Source organism: Trichoderma atroviride, chromosome 7 (assembly GCF_020647795.1).
Source record: "Trichoderma atroviride chromosome 7, complete sequence".
NCBI lineage: Eukaryota > Fungi > Ascomycota > Sordariomycetes > Hypocreales > Hypocreaceae > Trichoderma > Trichoderma atroviride.
In genome coordinates, this window is record NC_089406.1 from 1,459,494 (window position 1) to 1,483,096 (window position 23,603).

At 48.3% G+C, this 23,603-nt stretch overlaps 8 protein-coding genes across 8 annotated transcripts; 5 read left to right on the top strand and 3 right to left on the bottom strand.

Moving 5' to 3' along the window:
- Positions 1–493: 493 nt before the first annotated feature.
- Positions 494–1,361, top strand: TrAtP1_012510 (uncharacterized protein; the record flags this gene model as incomplete). The annotated part of the gene is made up of 3 exons (XM_066115554.1): positions 494–592; positions 685–764; positions 869–1,361. The coding sequence occupies 3 exons, from the start codon at positions 494–496 to the stop codon at positions 1,359–1,361; spliced, it is 672 nt and encodes a 223-aa protein (XP_065971653.1).
- Positions 1,362–1,460: 99 nt separating this feature from the next.
- On the bottom strand, positions 1,461–1,968 carry TrAtP1_012511 (uncharacterized protein; the record flags this gene model as incomplete). The annotated part of the gene is made up of 2 exons (XM_066115555.1): positions 1,461–1,697; positions 1,948–1,968. 2 exons carry the CDS (start codon positions 1,966–1,968, stop codon positions 1,461–1,463), a joined length of 258 nt encoding a protein of 85 aa, XP_065971654.1.
- Positions 1,969–3,953: 1,985 nt separating this feature from the next.
- On the top strand, positions 3,954–4,430 carry TrAtP1_012512 (uncharacterized protein; the record flags this gene model as incomplete). Its single annotated transcript, XM_066115556.1, has 2 exons — positions 3,954–4,058; positions 4,194–4,430. The coding sequence occupies 2 exons, from the start codon at positions 3,954–3,956 to the stop codon at positions 4,428–4,430; spliced, it is 342 nt and encodes a 113-aa protein (XP_065971655.1).
- A 495-nt stretch (positions 4,431–4,925) lies between these two features.
- TrAtP1_012513 (uncharacterized protein) lies at positions 4,926–5,563 on the top strand (the record flags this gene model as incomplete). Its single annotated transcript, XM_014090122.2, has 1 exon — positions 4,926–5,563. Exon 1 carries the CDS (start codon positions 5,009–5,011, stop codon positions 5,561–5,563), a length of 555 nt encoding a protein of 184 aa, XP_013945597.2. The 5' UTR covers positions 4,926–5,008.
- Positions 5,564–5,682: 119 nt separating this feature from the next.
- Positions 5,683–8,223, bottom strand: TrAtP1_012514 (uncharacterized protein). Its single transcript, XM_014090121.2, has 6 exons — positions 7,930–8,223; positions 7,752–7,885; positions 7,571–7,694; positions 7,293–7,499; positions 6,884–7,225; positions 5,683–6,830 (listed from the first exon to the last, which is right to left on the bottom strand). The coding sequence occupies exons 1-6, from the start codon at positions 8,097–8,099 to the stop codon at positions 6,059–6,061; spliced, it is 1,749 nt and encodes a 582-aa protein (XP_013945596.1). The 5' UTR covers positions 8,100–8,223; the 3' UTR covers positions 5,683–6,058.
- Positions 8,224–8,493: 270 nt separating this feature from the next.
- TrAtP1_012515 (uncharacterized protein) lies at positions 8,494–9,406 on the top strand (the record flags this gene model as incomplete). The annotated part of the gene is made up of 2 exons (XM_066115557.1): positions 8,494–9,314; positions 9,402–9,406. The coding sequence occupies one exon, from the start codon at positions 8,494–8,496 to the stop codon at positions 8,719–8,721; it is 228 nt and encodes a 75-aa protein (XP_065971656.1). The 3' UTR covers positions 8,722–9,314; positions 9,402–9,406.
- Positions 9,407–11,786: 2,380 nt separating this feature from the next.
- TrAtP1_012516 (Type I Iterative PKS) lies at positions 11,787–19,398 on the top strand (the record flags this gene model as incomplete). The annotated part of the gene is made up of 9 exons (XM_066115558.1): positions 11,787–11,957; positions 12,017–12,224; positions 12,295–12,360; positions 12,435–12,637; positions 12,691–12,931; positions 12,998–13,347; positions 13,409–16,746; positions 16,811–17,844; positions 17,900–19,398. 9 exons carry the CDS (start codon positions 11,787–11,789, stop codon positions 19,396–19,398), a joined length of 7,110 nt encoding a protein of 2,369 aa, XP_065971657.1.
- Positions 19,399–19,687: 289 nt separating this feature from the next.
- Positions 19,688–23,304, bottom strand: TrAtP1_012518 (uncharacterized protein). Its single transcript, XM_014090119.2, has 7 exons — positions 22,537–23,304; positions 22,039–22,107; positions 21,190–21,534; positions 21,087–21,132; positions 20,368–21,039; positions 20,015–20,280; positions 19,688–19,924 (listed from the first exon to the last, which is right to left on the bottom strand). Exons 3-7 carry the CDS (start codon positions 21,511–21,513, stop codon positions 19,865–19,867), a joined length of 1,368 nt encoding a protein of 455 aa, XP_013945594.2. The 5' UTR covers positions 21,514–21,534; positions 22,039–22,107; positions 22,537–23,304; the 3' UTR covers positions 19,688–19,864.
- Positions 23,305–23,603: the final 299 nt, after the last annotated feature.

Here is a 23,603-nt window from a genome sequence, read left to right on the forward strand (position 1 = left end):
AGACAAAAAGAGAATAAACAGCAGTATAATCACACCATAGCATCCATGATGACAAGTGTTCTTTATCCTATGGCTGGTCAGTGGTTCCTCTTACGAGCCGCATTGCGTGAGCTGTCTTTAAACAATCGGGGATTTTAGGATTTTAGGATTTTACCCACACAATCACTCACACATCTCCACGTGTTATGAAAATTAGTAGGCAGACAGCTTGTCATCAAACACTCTTCTCATTGAATAGCAAGTATTTTAGGCTACGACGGATTTCCGTAGCCTGGTGGAACGCGCACGCCACAGCACATTTTCACCGCCCTAGGATTAGTATTTGATAGCGACATCGCTTTGGCTCGGCTTGCTTTCTTCCCATCGAAATCTGATAAAACCTCCAGCCTCAGAGCCATATCCTACGCTTGCAAACGCCTGGCAAAGTCTCAAAGAGAAAAGGAGAAGAGAAGAAGAAAATAAAAAACGAAGAAAAGGGCCATCAACCGAGACCATGGCACCATCGCCCATTGTGCAGGCAACTCTGCAGTCTTCTCTCCTGGCAGCCGTGTCCAACATTTTGGCGCAGGCCATTACAGCGTACAAGAACAATGCAAGTTGACCTTTTTTTTTCTATTTGGCTTTTTCTAAAAAATCATTCTCAAATTTTCTTATTAATACAGAAGAGCTAATATGTTACTACAGGAAGCCGTGACGATAGACTGGGTGCCCGTCTTTCAGTTTGTCTTGTTTGCGGTGGTGAGCACGCCGCCAAACTTTCTCTGGTGAGCACATTACTGCCCGTTTATATCTTGATGCCTGGGATATCTCTGTTTCCTCCAGATATACATCCCATTTCACCACATTGCCCACTAACCTCGACACACAGGCAAGACTTTCTCGAATCAACATTCCCCGCACATCCCAGCCCCCCACCATCCAAATCCTCAAAATCATCTCCAGACTCCAAGGAGAAAAAGGACAAGGATACAAGCCCCCCCAAACTCTCTCTCACAAACACAATCATCAAATTCGCCCTCGACCAAACCGTCGGCGCCGCCCTCAACACGCTCCTCTTCAGCACCTTTACGCGCTCCCTCCGCCACGCCATGCTCCACGCCCCGCGCATCACAAACCTCCCCGCCGCCGCAAAGTACTGGTCCAGCCCCAACGCCGTCGACTTCAGGGTTGTTGATTTTGCCGTCGTCTGGCAAGAGGCGCAGGCCGAGTTCTGGTCGCTCATGTTTGCCGCCGCCAAGCTCTGGCCGGCCGTGTCGCTCGTCAACTTTACGCTTGTCAAGTCCGTTCAGGGGAGGAATCTGGTGGGTGCGCTGGCGGGAGTTGTGTGGGGGGTGTATGTCTCTTTGGCGATGGGAGGTTGAGCCGGTGGCTTTGTTGAGGGAGAATGCAGGTGAGATGATGATGACGATGGTGATTTGCCTTTGGGCAGGTCGGTCTTGATACTGGATAGGTACCTAGATTTAGAACGATAGACGCCGATAGAATGGAAATAGCAATCTACTCATCCTGTATCCTATTTGCTGTTTCGAATCATGGAGCACGTGGAAGAGACGAGATAGACCTTGTTGACGAGGATTGACAAGCCGAGCCGGGCCGAGGCCTTTGAATGTAGAGTCCTCTCGCGGGACTCTGGACTCGTCATACGCGTCGTCGGCCACGGGGGGTCGCAGATGCTGGTTCTCGATATCGTGGCTGGCCTGGATTCATGGATCCATCTCAATCAGTTGAATGGCGATGACATTATGATAACTACCCTCTGGGTTTGGTACTCTGGCTCAGGGCACTGAGCAGGCACAGCGTGGAAACAATGCTCCAAGCAATACATGATGCTTGTGAGTGTTGTAATGTGGGAGGAGAAGGAGAAAGCAATATACTTGCGAGGATAAAAGTGGAAGATGGGGATGGCGAAAGAGTGTAAGAGGCACTAGGAAGAAGATGTAAACTTACCTTCGCCTTAATGTCTGACATGGAACCAATTTTCTCAGTGGTAGCTTGCATGTACAAGCTTATTAAGGCCAATCCTGGCAGATTCCGTCAAGCGACGACAAATCAGGACGAAAGTACATGGGAAATCAATCACGGAGACTGGCTCCGTGCATAATTAGTGGTTTATTTTGCGAACAACACAGTCTACAACTAGCCTCCCTCTTCTTTTCGCCCTGCTTGGGCTGTCGAGGGCAGAGGTGAGGAGAAATTCGAGAGTTGCTCTTTTGACATGTGTCTCAAATCTCGTGCTCGGTCAGTGCAAGATTGAAAGATAAATCCTTGATAAATAAGCATCTATTTTGAAACAAAATACGTTGACGAAACTCAACGAATATGACTGACACTGATGGCGGAAAATGACTGGCATCTGCTCGGAAGAGTCGTGGTCAAGTCCAATTGAGGGAATGTTGGGGAGTGGCTGCTTTTGAGGACAAGACTTACGTGTCATCGCATAAAGGCTGCACAAGCAAAATCTTCGTAGCAGAGACACATATACTGCATGCCTAGTTGAAAAATTAAGAGGTTCGTAATATATATATTCATCAAGAGCGAGCTTGAGGTTCCCTTTGACTACACCAGGTAAGTGCATCGTAGAATGATAACTTTCCAACTACCACTAAGCAGTCTTTCAAGCGTGGATTCATTTATAAGAGTTCATCCGTCAAATAAGACCCGGTTCCCTTCATACTTTGATTGACAACGGATTCGACACATTCGACGTTTTTTTTTTTTTTTTTTTTACGGTTCAGGAGAACGTCTCAGAGGCAGGTAGTTTATAGAGACGTGCATATACAAGGAAATATGTTTATGCGGACGGCAAAAGAGAACGTTTTCATTTTGGGGGGGTTCGGGGCGCAATACACAAAGTTCAAAGGTGAACTTGATTGGGGAGCACAGTACCTACTTGAGCAATGATTTAATAATACTACCAATAAAAAATATACAAAAATAAAACAGCAAAAACAATACAAAAAAAAAATACAGTATTATTTTATCAATTAATTAGATTTATTTTAGCATCTTTCTTTCATTCCTGCTTCTGTAGAAAATAATTCATTACTCCGCTAAAAACAAAGATGTTAACACTGGCACACAGCTCAGTACTAGTAGTAGTAGTCGATAGATCTAGGTACTTGCATTTTCCGTGCACGCAAATACGAATTCAAAGTACCTCGGAGTGCGATCCCGGAAAAAAGAAACATCCCCGGATTTCTGTCTGGGGGGGAAGCCAGAAGCGGCTCATCTAGCGCATAGTTGAAGGCCATAATTAACCGGTGTCGATGGCAAGCTACATCTCACGGCTTCTGCGTAAGATGATTGTTCATTCATCTTTTTTTCTGATACAGGTTGATCGAGAAGGCGACAGGTCACCAATTGTTGCTTCTACTTCCTCGGCCAGTACCGCTTGTACATTTCGTCGGCTCTTTGTGGATTAGCAGTACATCACCAGTCCAAGTAAGCTCCTATATAAACCCCGCGGCTATCACATCATCAGAAAAAGAAAAAAAAAAGGAAGGGAAAAAGCTACCAAAAATACTGATTACTATAGTAGATGATTAAGAATTAAGAACTAAACATGTTCAATTTCTCATCTATTTTTGCCGCGTCTCGCACAAGACTGTTTGGCCCAGCTGATTCCATTCCGCGCTGAAAATCCCCCCTCAGTGACTCGAGTCGTTCTCCCGATACCAGCCGCAGCATCAAGTACCCAAACTCGGCAATTGTCCAAACCTAGGCCTAGTACTAGCAGCACCGAGGAATCCATGCTCACATCATCGTCGCTGTATTAAAAGCTGTTTAGCCTCACTCCTGCCCATCCTCTGACTTCATCTCTTCTTTTTTTTCCTCCTGCTATACATCTCATCGCTCCTGCTCCATTTCCACTGCGTTTCGATCTTCTCTCATCCTCTAAGCTCCCCGCAGCTCGTCCACTGTGCGCCATAGCAGAAACATCAAATCCCATCAAAATGACCCAACGCGTCCACCGAGTCACCATGTTCAAGCTCCCCAAGAAGGAGGACCAGGAAAAGCTCCTAGCCCTCTACGAAACCGTCAGAGATACAAGCACAAAGGTGAAAAACCCTCACTTTCCGGTCCTTCCATCCAAGACCTCTCACACAGCCCATGAAAATGTCTCTCCAGCACAAAGCACACCACACCACACCACACCACATCACAGAGCAAACGGGCTAACTCGACCAAAACAGGATGGCAAGCCCTACATTCTCAGCATGGCCGTCGGCGCCTGTGAGCCCGACCAGCGTTCTCAGGGCTACGACTTCGCCGCCAAGTTTGAGTTTGCCAGCCTGGAGGACATGCGGTACTACGACGACGAGTGTCCCGCGCACCAGGCCCTCAAGGCGGCCGCTCGCAGCTTGGACGTCGGGGGACTGATGACAATCTACTTCAAGGAACTGCTCACGGGGGGGCATCTGAGCCATTGAAAGACACCAGCAGTTACTTGGCTGCGAGACAGCTGAGGAGACGGGGCGAAAGGATAGCCAAAAGCTACTTACGGTTTCACCCACTTTATTCATGCTTGGAGCTGCATAAGCACTTGCACGGTAATATCTAGAATTTGCCCTTTTAAATTTTAGAACACAACACCTAAAAAACTAATGAAAAAAAAACTAATGAAAACCTTACATGTCAAGAGGCGGACGTCTTGATTACACCATCATTCATTGCATGATTATATTTCGGATACGTATCGATGAAGAACGCCCAAGTTATCAAATGCATGCAATACATTTTGCCAAGAAAAAATAAACAAGTTGCACTACACACATATGGAATAGAAGCACAAGGGGCAAACTGATTGCTTCTGCCACACGCCACACATCTTCGCATTACATCATCTTGACCTCCAGGTCCTACCACCGCCACGTCAAAAAGATGCCAAGGCAGAATAGCCACATGTAGCAATAGTAAATCGATAGAGGAAGTAAAAGAAGAGCAGCTTTGTCACTCTCACTCTTCTCCTCAATTATCCATTTCCAGCCAACAAATTCCACACCTCGCCATGGGCTCTCCCGACCCCTATCTCACTCCCCTCTCCAAGCTCCGCATCTCCAAACACCAGATCCCAGCTCACAACCTCATCCCCAACTCGTCCCTCCACTCAAAGCCCCTCATCATCTACCACTCCGCCTTTGTCCCTGCAGACGCCTCAGCGGACCGGATCGAATCGCACGTCTGCAAGATTGGCGTCGTCACCCCGCAATGGCGCTATACAATGTATGACACCACGCACTTCCACAGTACAACTCACGAGGTGCTGTGCGTCACGGCTGGCCGTGCGAGGCTCTGTTTTGGAGGCGAGCACAACCCTGGGCGTGTCGAGTCCGTTGTCGGCCGAGGAGACGTGATTGTAGTTCCTGCAGGCGTGGGCCACCGTCTCCTGGATGACATTGATCGCCATCCTTTTCTCATGGTTGGATGCTACCCCGATGGTGACAACTGGGACATGTGCTACGGCAGCCAAGACGAAGAGTCCAAAATAAGCAACATCAAAAATCTACCCTGGTTTAGCAAAGACCCCATCTACGGTGACCAAGGGCCTGTGTTGGATACGTGAATTATATTTGCAACACAGATCAACTGGCGTTGCCACTGAATGGTACTCAGCTTATACCAGAGAAGAGGGTGCAACTCGAAGACGCCTATTCTATATCCCTTTTATGCTCTCCAATGAGAGAGAAGTACATGGGAGAAATAAACTAAAATAAAAGACTTCATATCATACATTGACGTGACCGCTCGTCACCCAGGAAGCCAAAGCTGTAACACCAGACAACAAGCCCCAAATTGCAACCCCATGATCAAAATGTTTCGACAAAGAAGAAGAAAAAAACGAAACGAAACGAAAACAAGTAAAATAAAGTAAAAATACGCACATTGTGTAACAAGATATATCTTAAGGTAAGCAGAACGATGGGGAAGGAATTTCAGCATGTCAAGCTGATCATTCTTGCAAGGGTTGGACAGAAGAGGCAATGTGCGTCACACGAGTACGCCGCACTAACGAGATAAGCAACTGTAAATGTAGTGATCCAAATGGTTATGAGCCAGCTCATGCAGTCTGACGGGCATCGCCCATGCTAATCATTTCCGTCTCTGAGTCATTCCCACGCTTCGAAAATCGGCCTCCTTCTGATCTCGACCTTATTCTCGTTAGTGGCGCAGGGTGCCTTTCCAGGGTGAAAAAAGCGGCAATCACCATGGCTGAACAAACACAGGCCATGATTTTGATCTCCTCAGCATATGCCCCAGCATAGACGGTCTTAACTAGATCTCGCTGGTCGATGGGTAGTTGCAGTCCTGACAACGGCGATCGATGAAGGCTTTCAAGCTGTGGTTCGGTCAAGTGTCCTTCTAGATATCGGTTAACGTGAATATTAAATATGACCGTGCAGATGGAAAGCCCTATGCTGCCCCCCAACACTCGGGCCTGAGCAATGGCACCCTGTGCGGTAGCCTTCTCGCTTGACTCGGCAGTAGAGATGCTCGTCATGATGGTCGTTGCAGAAAAGCATAGGCCAACTCCTAATCCGAACAATGCCTGATACGCGTACTGAGACGGCTTTGTACTGTTTTCCCTTGACTGTGTTGTCATCAGTCCAAGCCCTAGAAGTTGGAGACAGGATGACCCAATGAGCGTGTATGAAGTGTTATTCTGCCGGTTAGATATTGCTCCGCCCAGAAAGGATCCGATCGCGCAGGCACAAAGAAGTGGGAACAGGTGAATGCCGGCTATGAGAGCATTGTCACCATTGACAATTTGGAAACGCTCCGGTATAACAATTGTGAGAGAGATGTATGAAAATCCCGTGAGAAGAGTAAGTCTGCATCACCATGTTAAGACTTGTTCAGGGGTACACGAGAACGGGGCTCTTACATGAGACCTGAAGCATAGACCCTATTCAACATTAAGCGAATTGGAAATATCGGCTCAATATGACGATGCCTCTTCGAATCTAGAATCACCTCCCAGCATATGAATGCAATGCAGCTTAAGCCAGATATGATAAAGGCCAAGATGATGATCGGATGAGACCATGCAAATGTCTGAGAGCCAGCCTGTTGAATAGCAAACACAAGCAGAGATGAGCTACAAAGCAGAGTAGCGCCACCGAAAAAGTCTATGCTGGTAAAAGCCCCCCAGGAGAGCAGATGGGAGACCTCTTCCTGAGGCCAAAAGCTTGTAATGGCGAGGATAGATACCAGTCCAAAGGGGATGCTGCGGTAACGAACAGAAACAGCAAGTTAGCTCAGGTGAAGGTGAGTTTAAATGCTGCTGAACTCACTTGAGGTTGAAGAGCCACCTCCAGTCAGATAGCCTTGAAATCAGGCCTCCAAGAAGAGGGCCAAGAATAAAGGCAATAGCAAGCGTTGCTCCGATCAAGGCTCCGATCAGGCTAGGGCGGTGGACAGGGCCGACTTCGACAAGGGCTATTTGCGTTAAACTGTATAACCCCGATGCTCCTATGCCTTGAAATGCACGACACACGATGCTAAGAGTCTTGTGTCACTATCTCCTTTCTTTTTTTGCGGTGGAGGAAGCGCCAGTCAAGAAAATACGTACAGTGCAGTCATATCTTTAGCGTTGGCACAGCCCAAGGAAAATCCAGAGAAAATGACCCAGCAAAGAGCCAGAATGTTCTTCCGTCCATATATATCGCTCATCTTCGAAATACAGACGGCGAATCCTAATAAAGCTTGTTAGAGTGGACTGCTTTCTCTCGGCCTGGCAGCATGATTCGAACCCATATATGTCAACAGATACGCCAATATGATCCACGGCGCATTGACAAAATCGCCCAGGTCATTCGATATTGTGACCAGAGACGTAGATACGATCGACGTATCGAGAGTCGAGATCAAAAGACCGTTGAGTAGCCTGTCACCGTTAGAATTGGAGTATAGATGAGAGATGAGCCATACGTTACGACCAAGACCACCTGTTGCAAGCCCTTGACCTGCTGCGAGCCTCCATAGCCAAATTTTGAGCGAGAAGCCTCGTCATCTATAGAGTTGGATGTTTGTGATCCTGTCCCCATCTGGCCCAGAGATGGGTTCGGATAAGAGAGCGACACACGATACTCTGCTGCCATGGTTTCGAGAAGTGCCTGCTTTCTCTCGATTTCCGGCGATCGATTCCTTGCAAAGGGAGAGGGGATAAAGACAGTCAAGAATGGGGAGCTTTTACGGTTTAAAATCCTGGCCGTTGACAGCTATTCTGCAAGAGGAGAAAAGAGCCAAGCGAGATGATTTCGGTGAATTTTGGTGGTAGAGCGGCTCGGGGCTATCGCTGCACGGCTGATAAGCTGCAAGGAAGGAGCTGCCCACGCCACGATTTCAGGGTAATATGAGACAAAACGCGACTTGGCCGTGGAACTATCGATATCAAAGTTTTCTCAGCGCTAAAAACGAATCTTGGGCCGCAAACTGTCCACGGATCAGACTTCGATTTGCATTGATTACTCCCATGATAGACCACGCGCAGCCATGGCGGTCCTGGGACAGAGAAAGCCGTGGGAGCCGAAGTCAGACATAGTCGTGCTGAGACAGGTCGGCGAGTCGGGGCGATGGACGACGGCCTCTGCTGCAGAAGAGGGCTCTCAGCGAATATGTATCCGAAACATTTCTGGCCTCGGTTGCACCTGTGCGGCTCATGGAGCTCTACGCACGTTACCCGTGTCCTACGGCAGAGGCGTACCAAGATGGCTGGCATGAGGGTGTGCATACGCTGATGGATGGGATCTATTCTGGGTGCCATTGCAGCGGCTATACGCCATGCGGTTGGTTTGTTGGGATGCTTCGAGCCTTCTCGCGCTCTGCGCTCAACGAACAGCATTATACGAGCAGATGACTCTGGGAGCGGACGGGTTGACGGATACCGGGAACGGCTATTGACTTGAGTGACACCGTCGTTATGGCCCTGGGACAAATTCCTTCATCTCGGCTTTTCTGGTATATGTCGCGATGTTATACCGCTAGAGAAATGGCAAGTGCGCAGGCAGCATCGAAACTTGGCTGGTTTTTGACGCCCGGCACCGAGCCGTTCGTTTGCAATCGGGTTACACCTCATCTGCTTTCAGCCAGTCAGGCGTATGAGACGTGAGAGCACTTGGGTAAGCAAGTAGCGATCGACTACTGGATGAGTCTGTGGTACGCGGGTCGACGTTTCATCGTACGAGGATCTGGACCAGCATACGACCGCTTAAGCCGCATCGCAAGAGATCTGGCGGCTGAGAGGGACAAGATACCGCATCCAACCGATGGTATTAAGGGACAAGAGAACTTCTCGGCTCGTCAGCCAACATGTAGTCCGTTTGTTCCTCTAATCTTCCCCTGGCTCCTGGGTATTATATCAGGAGAAACCCCTCATGAAACTGGCTAACTGGCCTTGATAGAATATTGCCGCAGGGAGAGAATCAAGTGATTATCAGAAATCAACAGTGACCTACTAGAGCACCGATCCAAAGACGCCATTAGATACTCTCTCGGCTTAGCCGTTCCTGTGTCACCAGGTCACGGGAGCTAGGAAAGCAGTCGAATCACAGTATAGTCCGTGATTCTCTGGTAGATTTAACTTGGACGAGCATAGTCTTCAACCTTTCAATCCATTGGTGCACCCCCTGAATCTGACCAGGCAGCAGCGGACAATGCTGCCTCAAGTATCGGTCGAAGGGAGCAGCTTCAAGCACTGTACTCAGCAGCCGGGTAGACTACAAAGGCGCGGTTAATCGAATGCCCTCGTTTTTAAAAGACGAAAAGCCGGAATGGAAGCCGGAATGCCACATATGCAACTCTATAAGAGATGCTGTCTATATCCGATGGTGGAGCTCGCAGACGCTGAAGATACATGGTTTCTATATTCATCTGAGCAACCGGCTCCACGGCTACGGGCCCTGCAAACCATCATCTGAGGAGCACTGAACGGGGAGCTGCGCAATCGATGCTTGATTCCGTAGCTAAATCGAGCTTCGATTCAATCTTGGAGCGCTCTAGCTTCGGTGCTATTTCACGCTGACCGCCCACTACATCCTTTCATCAGTGTTCATCCGACAATACAACATCATATGCTTGACTGCGTGCCGCAAATGTTCCGCAAGGGCGTCGTATTCAACGCGCTCCTTTGAACAATCTAACTTTCTTTTTGTACTCCAGTCATATTAATACAGCCTTTCGTGGAAGCTTTTTATCTAGTTGAGGAATCAAATTTGTCACCTGGGGCGCTCATCTCGAAGTCATATCTCAGGTCGAAATATCTATTGTCGTGCGAAATTCAAAACCCGCTCTTATTTTCAGCTTTGTACTGTTGATTCAGCGCAAGCCAAGCCATCTATCCACGCTATTGTGCTCCCTGTTTCTCTTTTGCCCCTTATTGAGATGTCCCAGCGGTGGGATTTCAACTTATCACACGGCAACATTGGTCAACTAGTACGCAGGCCAAATGCCTGTACCCGAACCATCTTCTACCGTCGACTTACCAAACCTTTTGACCGCAACTTCTCTAGGCGCGTGGACGCCACCAAGCCCTAGGGTTAGCTGCACTGTTGAGCAAAGTCGGCATGGATATGGTTCGTCTCTAAGTGAAGCCAGCCATATGCGGTGTTGCGATTGAAGGTCAGGGGCTACCCAAGTCAGGTATTCCCTTTGAACTCTAAGATGCTCTCAAGTATATGATTCTTATGAATTGATCATGGCGATTAACTATTGAATTATATCCGACAGAAATTGAGAGCATCCCCGCAATTGCTTGAGACGCACCTCTTAACAAGGATGGATGGATGGTATACCAGCTGTCACTCTGAAGGGCTTTTCACAAGACTATCTGAGAAATATTCCGAGTCATTACAAATACAGCTGCTCTTTTCAGCCTTCCATGTCAAGGCAACTTTCCCTATTGGCCGATTGAATACCCCAGACGCAAACTTTCGGGATCACTTCGTTCCTTTCGGCAATTCCTGCGAGCTTCTTGCAGAAAACTTGATACTGGGCGGAGCGTGACGCATGAGCTTAATCAAAGCTGATGAGATCAGCTCTGTAGCCATTCCTTTCGTCTGTTCTTAGCGCCCCGACACTACTACCTGTTCCACATGTAGGAGCATGGGCCTGCTTCCTGCAGGATCCCAACCAACACCACCAATTGTCTCATGGGGCATCGACACCTTCACAACTCTTGTCCCTGTGACGGCCCGTTTCCAGATTAGGAGCTACGCCCCCTGGTCAAGTCGGCGGCCTGTGCAGATAAGGCTAAAGCTAACAACTCAGATGCCTCCACGCCTATTCGTCACGGCACGGTTGTTTGCCGCCATTCAATTTGCTGTTTGCAGCATGGCTCAGGGTTTTCAATCAATTCTCTGGGGGCAAACTTTACAAGCTCCTATTCTCTTTGAACAGCGTCTTTTGCAATATCACCAACGCCATCATAAAGGGAAAAGATACATAAGCTAAGATTTACATTGCGAAGTGTTGGTACTTGGCCAACACGGAACTGTGATTCAGTGACGCAAGCTTTGTAAACCAAATTTTGAGAATCTCTGCTTAGAGTATAAATTCTCTCAATGGACCCCTTATTGAATACTTCTTACCTATTGTCCGCTATAAATCCTTCAGGACTTGTTCTATTGTATAGTTTTCACTGCCAGGTGCGAAAGCAAGCTCATTTCTGCCGCTGCATCTCTTCTCAACACAATTCTCGTAAACTCTTATACACATACGCAAAAAGACGAATCAGTGTCTTGACATACGGATAGTCGATTACATACAAGCTATCCATTCCATCCACCAGCATGGATGACATTGCTATTGTTGGTCTTGCACTGCGATTCCCAGGCGATGCAACTTCCCCGCAAAGGCTGTGGGATGTGCTGGAGCGAAAGGAATCGCAGTGGTCGGAATTCCCTAAAGACCGTTTCAATATTGATGGCTTTTATCACCCAAACAGTCAGAGGTTGGGAAGTGTATGCTTCTACTTGGCTTCTTCGAGTTGTCATTGAATGCTCTACTGACCCTATGGCAGATCTCATTCAGGGGAGCGCATTTCTTAAAAGAAGATGTCAGTGCATTTGATGCTCCGGTAAGAATGCAACAATCATCCAATACTTTTAGCACCGGTCACATACTCACGGATGGAAACAAGTTCTTCTCGATCCCAACGGAAGAAGCGAACGCAGTCGACCCCCAGCAGCGGATGCTCCTTGAGATTTCCTACGAAGCTCTCGAAAATGGTGTGCATGATCCAAAGTCAAGCCCGCCACCACATGAAAAGCGAAAGCTAACATGGCTCCTGTCCTTAAGCTGGCATTCGAAAAGAAGATATTGATGGTACCAATGCTGCAGTGTACGTGGGGTCATTTGTCAAAGGTAAGCAAGCATCACACATTTCGCAATCTGAGCGGCGTTGAAGGATAATGATGTTAACGACATTGAACCATCAGACTACGAATACATCAGCCTCCGTGACCCGAATTGGACACCACGATATGCCGCAACAGGAAATGGAACTGCAATCATGTCAAATCGCATATCCTACTCCTTCAACTTACACGGCCCCAGTATGACTGTCGACACTGGCTGCAGCTCAAGTCTCGTTGCAGTTCATTTGGCTGCGCAGAGCCTTCGAACAGGAGAGGCGTCCCTAGTAAGACCGATTGCGTTTAGACACTACTGCTCCAGATCTGACTTGTATACTAGGCTCTGGCTGTTGGAGCAGGCATGATACTGACTCCTGAGACAATGCTTCCGATGACAGCGCTGAGCTTGCTAAGCCCAGACGGGAAATGTTTCACATTTGATTCTCGAGCAAATGGCTATGGCCGAGGCGAGGGCGTTGGAGTTGTAGTCATGAAGCGTCTGTCAGATGCCGTCCGTGACAACGACACCATCCATGCTGTCATGCGGGCCAGTTCTGTAAACCAAGACGGGCGCACCAAAGGTGTGTTTATAAGAGCTTATTACCACTGTCTTCTCTAAGGAAATGAAGGTATTAATGAGTTACTAGGTATTACTTTTCCCAACGGAGATGCTCAGCTTGCCAATATCCGTGCGGTCTATGCTTCAGCTGGCCTGGATTTGAATCAGACTGGCTACATCGAGTGCCACGGCACAGGAACGCAGGCAGGCGACTGTCAAGAACTCCAAGCCATCTCCAAAACTATTGCTTCTGTCCGCTCTGCTGACAATCCGATAATTGTCGGTTCGGTGAAGACGAATATCGGCCATCTTGAAGGCGCAGCCGGCATTGCGGGCTTGATCAAGGGAATATTGACTTTGGAACATGGCCGCATACCTCCAAACATCAATTTTGAAAAGGGAAATCCTAATATCGACTTTGAGAAGTGGAAAGTCAAGGTACTTACAATCTTTGCACCCAATAACATACGAATATGTTTCATTACTAAGTCAAGTCAAGGTCCCGTTAGAAATGCTCGATTGGCCTATCCCTGGCATTCGTCGTGTAAGCGTCAATTCTTTTGGCTTTGGTGGCTCCAATGCCCATGTCATCATAGATGAAGCTCCCGGCTATCTTTCGGAGAAAAGGCTAAAGGCAAACCACTCATCTATGGACATTGCATCCTTGGGGCACTATAGAGGTTCGGACAAGGAACGGCACGAAGTCCGACTGTATTGTTACTCAGCAAGTGACAAACCAGGTGTGTCTCGTGTCATGGATTCACACATCCCGGTTCTTGACTCGATCCAGCAAGACACTGAAGATTACTTGCTCAACTACTCATACACCCTCGGTTGTCGTCGATCAAGTCTTGAATGGAAGGGATACGTTGTGGCGGCATCTATGGCGGAACTTGTAAACAAGATGCGAGATTTTGATGCTACTTGTGCGACTCGTTCGTCGTTGAAGAAACAGCCTAAGCTAGGCTTTGTCTTTTGCGGCCAGGGTGCCCAGTGGGCACAGATGGGTAAAGATCTCTTGTCATTCAACACATACGCTACCAGTCTCCGGGAGGCCAGTTGCTTCTTACAGATTGCCCTCGGTTCCCGATTTGACCTTTTTAAAGAAATCTTTAGAGGGGCAGATAGCACACACATATCTGATCCTGAGATCTCACAGCCTGCAACAACAGCTCTTCAGATTGCTCTTGTTGATCTATTTCGGTCTTTTGACGTTCAGCCCAGTTATGTGTTTGGTCACTCTTCGGGCGAGATTGCCGCTGCCTATGCCTCTGGGGCTATTTCGAGATATGACGCATGGAAGATTGCCTATTACCGTGGACTTGCTGCGGCCAGCCTTCCGGTCAGAGCTCCAAAACTCATAGGAGGCATGATGGTGGTTGGAATGTCGACTGAAGAAGCATCAGCATATCTCGCCAAAGTTAATAAGTCTGCGCAAGTTGCCTGCGTTAACAGTCCCCGATCAGTCACGATTTCCGGCCAAGCTGATGCCATTGAGAGTATCGCGAGCGACTTGCGCCAGAAGAACATCTTCACCAAGGTTCTTAACGTTAAAGTTGCTTACCACTCATCTCACATGAAGCTTATCGAGCACGATTATGCTGATTTTCTTGACGACATCGTCGCTAACAAGTGTTTTGAGGGTGTCAAAATGATATCTTCTGTAACGGGCAAACAGGTTACAGGCAGTGAGCTAAATGCTCGGTACTGGGCAGACAACATGGTCTCTCCTGTTCAATACGTTGCAGCCGTTCAGTCGCTAATGAGTGTCCCAGCGGATATCCGTCCAGACATATTGATAGAGCTTAGTCCCGCTGCAGCCCTTCGATCGCCCACGGCTGATATCCTCGGAACTATTAGTGGTGCTTCGAACCTTAGCTACCACTCAGCTCTTGAACGAAAGCAAAACGGAAGAGTGACACTGCTCAGCCTCCTTGGCTCTTTGTGGTCCAGAGGATATCCTATTAACATGAAAAATGTTGTTACAAAGGGCTACCAACAGGCTTCTTTAAGATGTCTCTCAAATTTACCCTCATACTCGTGGAATCACAGCAAGAAATACTGGCATGAGGCCGAACTGAGTCTTGAGAGCCGTATGAGAGAGTACCCTCGAATGGACCTTATTGGAGCCAGGGTCATAGATTCTATTACGCCTTTTGAACCAAGGTGGCGTGGGTTCTTGCGTATCTCGGAAAATCCCTGGATTCGAGACCATCAAGTGCAAAAGACCGTTATCTACCCGGCCTCAGGCATGATTGCAATGGTCTTAGAGGGGGCAAAGCAATTGGCTCAGGATACACAAAATCTTCTAGGCTACGAACTTGTAGATATGAAGATTGAGAAAGCCTTGACCGTCCCCGATACGGCCTATGGTTTGGAAGTATCTCTCAACATCAAGGACGATCCAACAAGTGTAGTCGGCAATGGCGAGATTGGCGGAAAGTCGTTTGCAATTTACTCCAGGCCTCAGGGTCGACCCTGGGACCGACACGCCAGCGGAAGTTTGCGTTTTCACTACAAGGTTGGAAACTGGCAGACTGCTTTTCAATCCTACGAGGAGCGTCAAAGTGTCATGAGTGACGTGTGCAAAGAATCGAGAATTCCACGCCAGCTTTACGAGCATCTTGACTCCATCGGAATGAACTACGGGCCTCTATTTCAAAATATTGTCGAAATTCGCAGAAACGGCAATCAGTGTGTGGCCAGGATCAAAATTCCGGATACCAAATCCAAGATGCCTTGCAAGTTTGAGTATCCACACCTCATCCATCCGACTACTTTGGACTCAATGATTCATACTCTGTTGGCAGTCCAGTCACTTCCCATGGTCCCGGTTTTCGTCAAGAGCCTTTTTGTAACAGCAAACTTGGGTGATGCGCAATCCGGCGAATGCTTCACTGGCTATTCTACAGCCAATGTGACTGGCGTTCGAAACGCAGAAGCAACTATATTCATGAAGCAGACGCAGAAAGATCAATCCTACGTCGTCATCGAAGGGCTACGCTTTGTCGCCCTGGATACCCCATCAGTTGATGAAGGAGGCTTCCTATCCACCAACCGTAATCTCTGCAGCGAGATCTTCTGGAACGAGGATGCAACTTTTGCTCGGCCCAGGTCATATGTCGAGCAAGTCTCTCTTCTAGCTCACAAATACGCAGGATTATCAATCCTTCAGATAGGCGGTGGCTATCATTTGTCGCAAGCGACTCTCAAAGCCATCAGTCCGGGGCAAGACATGGTCCCTCAGCTTTTGAGATACACGATCGTTGGGGCAGAAGGAGATGATGCTGCGTCTCAGCTGCTCGCCTCTGTTGAAGATACCCCGCTGCAGCCGTTCATTGAGAAGATATCCGATATTTCAAGCATCAGAAACGACTACCATTTGATTGTAGCCTGCGACAATACTAGGCTTGCTACCGATACCTTGAAAGCGTACCTAAAAGATGGCGGCTTGCTGTTGACGCGAGATTTTGTCATGGAAGAATCGCATGAAATGGAGACATGTGATACCAGGCGTACATTCGGCGGCGAAACAATAGAACATGACACAAGCAATGATGAATCGCTAATCCACCACAGCGGGAGCGAAGACGAGATCATCTTTAAGGTTTATAGGAGCAACAAATCACCGCCCTTAACAAGACCTGTCGTTATTCTCATTCCACGGGAGATGAGCTTGGAGGTAAAAAGCTTTACTGATTCTATCAAAGGCCTTGAAGAAGCTAATGAGCTCTCTTTCGGTGTCTCTATCACCAGTTTCAGTAAAGCATTAGAAGATCCAGCTACTCTCACAGGCAACGTGGTTATTTCGCTGCTTGAATTCTCAGGCTCTCCTCAGTCTGAAGATTATTCCGTATTCGACTGGAAACAAAAAGACTTTGACAATTTCCATTTGCTGCAGATTCATGCTAGAAGCATGCTCTGGATTACTCGGGGGGGCTCAGATGAGCTGCAGGAATCCTCGCGGATCGCCCATCATCGGACTTTTCAGGACTCTCATTTCTGAGGACTCTCTGAAGTCGTTGGCTACTTTCGACTTGGCAGAGGAATCGAAGCTTGGGGATGCCGCCGTTGTGAAGAGTGTATTGCGTCTTCTTGATGTAGCCTTCGACTCCAGATCGTCATCCGTACAGGACACAGAGTTTGCCGAGAGTGACGGGAAAATCTTTATCCCTCGTCTTACTACAGTTCGGCCTATCAACCGTGTCATTGAGGATGAAATTTTATCTTCGAGATTCTCTCAAAGGCCGTTCGCCCTCGGCCCAAGACTTGAGCTTACAATTAACAATCCTAGCATTGGCGAGGATAGTTTATTTTTCGCTGAGTCTGAGCTACAAGATTTGAAACCGGATGAGGTTGAGATTGCTGTCAAAGAGATGCCCCTGACTTTCGCGGATCTCGAAATCGCTCTTGGGAGGGCCAAAGAGTCGAGTATAGGGGTAGACGTCAGGGGCCAGATTACTCGAGTTGGCAGTGAGGTCAAGGGATTGTCTCCAGGCGATAATGTAGTTGCCCTGGCTCCTGACGGCGCAATTCAGAACTTCTTGAGAGTCAAGTCGCAGTTCGTCAAATGTGTCGACGCTGATATTATCCCAAGCTTCCTTATCAGCGCCTATTTTGCCCTCGTTCATGTCGGAAGAATTAAGAGAGGCCGCAAAGTACTGATCCATGCCGGTGCCAGTGCCATTGGGCTCGTTGCAGTGGATTTAGCTGTTGCCATTGGCGCTGAAGTCTTTGCTACCACTGTTGGCCCAGACGTCGAGCGACAGCGAGAGATTTTGGAACGACATGGGGTACCGGAAGATCATGTCCTCGAAGTCAATTCTGGACTTTTCGTCACTAATCTGCTAGGGGCTACTGATGGCAATGGTGTGGACTGCGTCTTTATTCCGACCATGGAAGCGTTTGACGCACAGTTTGACTGTGTTCGAAGATGTAAGTCATGATAGTTATGCTTTACGGTTGTCTAATTAACTAACTTGATTTATAGGCGGCAGCATTGTTCGACTCGCCAACAAGTCTATGGCTCCCACTTCGAGTCGTATGCTACCAACATCAGCGACTGTTGTTAACTGGGATCTTCGTCAGTTTCTCGAGGAAGACTCAGCATTTGTGGCGGAGCTTTTTGACTTGGCGACCCAGTTCGTTAAGAGCGTTGGTTTCAAGCCTTCCTTGTCCACCGAGCTCAAGCAGCCATTTGATATTGGTGCTTTGACAGATGGTCTATTGTGTCTTCAGCAGACACCATATACTGGCTTTATTTCGCTGACTATGGCCGAAAACAACTCAAGCACCGTTTCTGTGTTGAACAAAGATGCGACAAAATCTCTCCAAGAGTCTCTCGATCCCGAAGGGACATATGTATTGGCTGGTGGTCTTGGAGGTCTTGGAAAGAGCATATCTGAGTTGCTTGTAAGCAACGGTGCGAGGCACTTGGCATTCCTTTCGAGATCCGGTGCATCGTCGGGTGCCTCAAAGGCGTTCGTCGAGAACCTTGGGCTCAAGGGAGTTGATGCGCGAGCCTATGCCGTGGATATCTGCGACGGAGCTTCTTTGAACAACTTTGTCAAAAAGACTCTTGCTTCGGAGATGCCACCTATCAAGGGTGTGTTTGTGTGCGCTGCTGTACTCAGGGATTCAGTCTTTGACAACATGACATTTGATGATTGGAATGAGGCCATCAAGCCAAAGACACACGGCTCGTGGAATCTATATCATTCAATGTCTGCTGCTGGGCACGACCCCTTTTACATCCTCCTCGCCAGCTCATCCGGCGTTATCGGCAACCGTGGCCAGGCCAACTATGCTGCGGGCAACAGTTTCCAAGACTCATTTGCAAGGTATTTACGACAGCAAGGGAAGCATGCTGTGGCCATTGACCTTGGCCCAGTCCTGGGAGCCGGGATGCTGGCCGAAAACGAAGAGATCTTGAATACCTTGCGCTCCAATGGCTTCTTTGGCATCCAGCACGAGGACTTCCTCACGGTTGTCAAGCATGCCATTACTGGAGAGATGGCGCCAGGAGTGCCTGTTCCTCCTCAGATAACTGTGGCGGTTGGCACAGGAGGTATTAATGCGCAGATTAACACCCCGGATCCTTACTGGACTCGCACAGCGCTGTATTCATATCTCAACTTGGTTGATATCCCTCCACCAAATCTACACGATGGCAACGGCGGAGCAAGCAGAGACATGAAGTCTATGCTGGCAACTGCTGCGAGCATCGAAGAAGCAGCGTTTATTATCCGCACCGGTATATCTGTCATGCTGGGCAAGGCGATGAACATGCTGCCCTCCGAGATTGATATGAATCAGTCGCTGAATGCGTATGGCGTTGACTCCCTCGTAGCCGTCACGTTTCGAAACTGGATCTTGAATAACTACGGCGTGCAGCTGTCTGTGTTTGACATTCTCGGTGAGGCGCCCATGGTGGAAATGGCGAATACGATTGCGGAAAAGGGAGGGTATGGAGGAGTCAAGACGGAGTGAAGCTGGGAAGAGATTAAGAGAAGATGAGAGAGACGCAGGATAATGATTATGAAGGTTGATGGATGTTTTTGTTGTTTAGGTTTGCTGTTAGTTAGTTGTCTCCATGAAAAGTTTCCTGGGAAGAGAATGAATCAAGTCTGATCTGAACCCGATAAATGAAACAAATTGTGCCAGTTTTATTGCAAATGACATTAATGAATGCAAGAAAAAAAGAACAAAGAAAAAAAGAAATGCGCTGCGTAATCTGGGAATCGAACCCAGGGCTCCCCGACGTTGCTCGGATGGCAACGGAGAATTTTACCACTAAACCAATTACGCGTGTTTCTTGTTGAAAGATTGGAGCCTTATTGTAAAATATGAACATTTTGGAAAAACCATCTTCTTGCTTCCTGCCAATTGCCCATTGCCCATTGCCCATAATTTGCATCGTATACTTGCGCCTTGTGCCTTCAAATTGTCCAAGACCCTACTCGTCCCATACTGCCTCTATAACGCTCATTTTACAATTTTCGACTCTCAGGACACCCTATTAGCATGTTAGTGAATGATTACAACCCAAGAGAAAAAAAATTAATGTCAGAGAGGAAGAGGGGAGAAAGATTGTCACTCGACATACCTTGAAGTGAAACCTAGGGTCGGCAGCCTTGAACAGATCGCGGAATTCCTGCTCGTCTCGCTCTTGCGAGTTGAAGAGAACTCCCATAATCATATCCAGGCTTCTCAGAAGCTTATCATCCCACAAAGTCTCTGACCCCGGCTCTCGGATGCAGTAATCGTTGATGACGATGCGGGACCCTGGCTTGAGTGCAGGAATGAGGCTTTTGAGGATTTTAACAGCATACGGCGTAGAATAGTTGTGAAGAATCCAGCGGAAGTAATAGACTAACATGGTTTTTTAGCACTCTGTTAGCTTTTGCACGCGACAGAGTATCGCCCCGAGTAAATCAGGGAACAAAGGGATCGGCTTACCGTCTGCGCCTTTGACAGGCTGCTCTTTGAAGAAGTCGTGGACTTGAAAAGAGAGTCTTTCTGCCACTGATGGGTCCTCAGAGACGGGCTTTGGGGCAGAATCCACCATCTCTTGCCTGTCCTGCACTATAAAGTTGATCTTCTTCCACTTCTTTGCCAAAGCGTCCGATACAAAGCCATGACTGCCGCCAATATCCACAAATGTGCCCCCACGCGCATCAACGTCTGAAAAGTCATAATTGTCCACCAGGTGGCTGACTTCATAGCCCTCTCCGTGTGTGAAGCTTACCATGGCGCGGGCAAAGCGGTCGGATTCAATGGGCCTCTTGGCAAGAGTCGCATACATGGGCTCTTTGCCTACTGTGTCGAAAGCATAGTTGAACCCTGCATGAGTTGGCTCGGTGGCCTCAGGGTGCCCCTTCAACGCGTCTGGCACCTTGGCAGCGGCAGGGAAACAGCTGTCTGAGTTGAAGCCAACCCAGGCTTGAAGCGAAGAGTCTTGGGCCAGAACACGAGAATTGGCGGTGTGCGCAATATAGCCCGGAGATGGCTCGTGGAACATGTAGTTTGTAATAGCATAGCGTAGAGTACGAGCAAGAAAGATGGGTTCCAGTGTGGTCTTGGATTGAAGCTCTTTTAACGAAATAGGGCGGTCCAATGGGACGAGCTTAGCTATATGATGTTAGTCGTGCCTCAATACCAAGGGTGCATTGCCTTACCAAGCTGATAGCTGTTGATAAGTTGCAGACTCAAGCTGTCCAGATACTATCAAATCGAGTCAGCACAGCAAAACGCAATGGGGTGAGCAAATCTGCAACTGACACTCCATGCACCAAATCTCACACTCTCTCGAGGGCCCCTGACGAGATTCGCAAGCTCATTAGTGGCGAAAACAATCTTCTGGCGGCTCTCCTGAATTTCGTCGGGCAAGTGGGGGAAATCGAGAGGAGCGTCTACATGAAAACTCGGTTGAGCGATGCCGTTTTCTTTGAGATAAGTTTCCAGCTTTTCTGTCTCAACGCGGATAATTTCGGCGAGCACTCCCATGCGAGGCTCTTGGGAGGTTGCCGCGCTGGTTGTGTGCTGATCAGCAGCAGCCTTGGCCGAACCATTACGTTCGTTAGACGGGATGCTGAGTTTTGCCATGATAGTTGACGGTTGGAGTTACTGTGAGGAGACAGAGTTAGAGAGAAGAGATACTGAAGGAGGACTTGTATGGGCTGAAGGTAAGATGGGAAAGTTTATAGCAAGATGTGTTTTAGATAATGAGACAAATCAGGATGGCTTCAACCTGAGAGATGTGAAGGGATATTAAAGTCATATCACGCTGGTGATGGCTCCTCGTCCTTGTGTGGGCCTGTTCTAATCAACTTCGGAATTGGTGTCGTATGCTCCGATGCGCGCCTCGGAATGTGAACTTGCAACGGTCCAATACCCACTCCGATCTGCGAATTTGCGGAAGAACTGAATTTGCCGCCAAACGGGTGTAGTTTGCGGCAAATCAAGGCAGTAAGCTCTGCATTGTGCGAAGGATGGGCTGTTGACGGCCTGCTCAATGAGAAGCACGCTGTTGGTCCTCCAGTCGTCAAGATGGAGCGCCCGAAGAGGCCGAAATTCCGAACTGCGGCTCCAACGCCTATTTACTCAAAGGAGAAATTGAGAGTTTCTTACCTTGTTCTAATACTGCTTATCAAGTAATGCACGCTTCAGGTCTCATTGGTTTGTCTGGGGAGGAGTAAGCTGAGAAGTAGCGGAGTATAAGCCAGAGTCTCTAAGAGCAACGGATCATGCGTCTGCGGCAGCCTCGCAGGTTAAGAGACTGTGGCGGCATATGTGTGAAGATTGGGGGACCCTTCCAATACTGGCTGCGTCCGAGTAGTGGTACAAGAGATTGACAGCACATCACAATAACTTTTTGTGTATTGCTTCAACTGATGCTACAACACGCCGCAAACAGATCGATCCACTTCTTCCCATCCATGTCATGCATAGAGAGACCAGGATCAGGGAGCCAGACGAAGTGGCGGCCACAATTGAGCAGCATAATTGACGCAGCGGCTTTGGGGGGCTGCGTAATCCAGCAGGAAGAAAAAGATGGTGTTGCAAGGGTTGATAGAAAGACCGGCAATGGGCTTTGGAAAGATGAGAAAGCTTGTACAGTATACTTACCAGCGGTTCTGCGTTATGCTTGGAGCTGAGCGGGTTTCTTCGGCGCCAGAGTTGGAAAAAGGTCTGTCGATGCCCTGCTGTGTGAGGGGAAACAAGAGCAACTGATGTGTCGTATTTCCGCCTTTGTCGTTCTTCTGCTTTCTTCGAGCCGTGCTCCAGGAAAATGCTTTGATGTCTCTAGACAGTAAGAAATCTTGTCTTGCTAGAGTCGTTGTCTGTTCTGTTGTCACGTCAAGCAACTAAGGAGACACAACGCAACGATGGAAGACTGAGTTTTTGGTCATACACAGCCCGTATTCCAGGAAAGAAAAAAGAGAAAGACGGAGAGGAAGAGAACTGATGGCGAGAAGAAGAGAAGAAGCGAGCGAGAAAAGAGGCCAGTTGTAACCCCATCGTCCAAGACACCCAGACTCACTGCAATCAAACTAGACCAAGCCCCCGAAATGGCCTCCGCATGCTCGCCGTCTTTCTGGCCCGAGTATGTAAGCCCGGGACGATCTTAGAAGCTAAAGAGAACCCTTGTCGTGCATCCCATCCTCTCCGGCGACCCGCGGCGGGCTAAAATGGGTTCAATCTTCGGGTTTGTATACGCGGTTTACATCGAAGTAGTGGCAGTCGGAGCAGTAGCACAAGTACATGTACCCTACTTACCTTTTAGAACACCAAGAACTGTGTACAGGTACAACTTTGTACCCTATTACCATTGCCAGTAATATTAAGGCATTGGTCTCCAGCCATCTTTGGCGTATCATTCCGAATTGGTTTCCGCTCGGTTGGATCGTAACCCTTGCAAGAGGAGAGATCCACCGCTACTGACTGAATATTGGTGCACGCCTTCGGAAGCTTCCGTTTCCGTTCCGAGAAACATCAAACAGAGTCACGCTTATCAGACCATTACAAATTGCAAATCATGGCAGTTCCGATGGTAATTGGGGGTGGAGCTATTGATGTAGCAGAGGTATTCCACAAGTTGCGTTACTTGCAATTATAGTGGCAGTTTGTAATAACAAGAGGCAGCTGAAGGATTCACGTTGCCGGGATGTCTCTGTCTCTCCACAAACCGACCC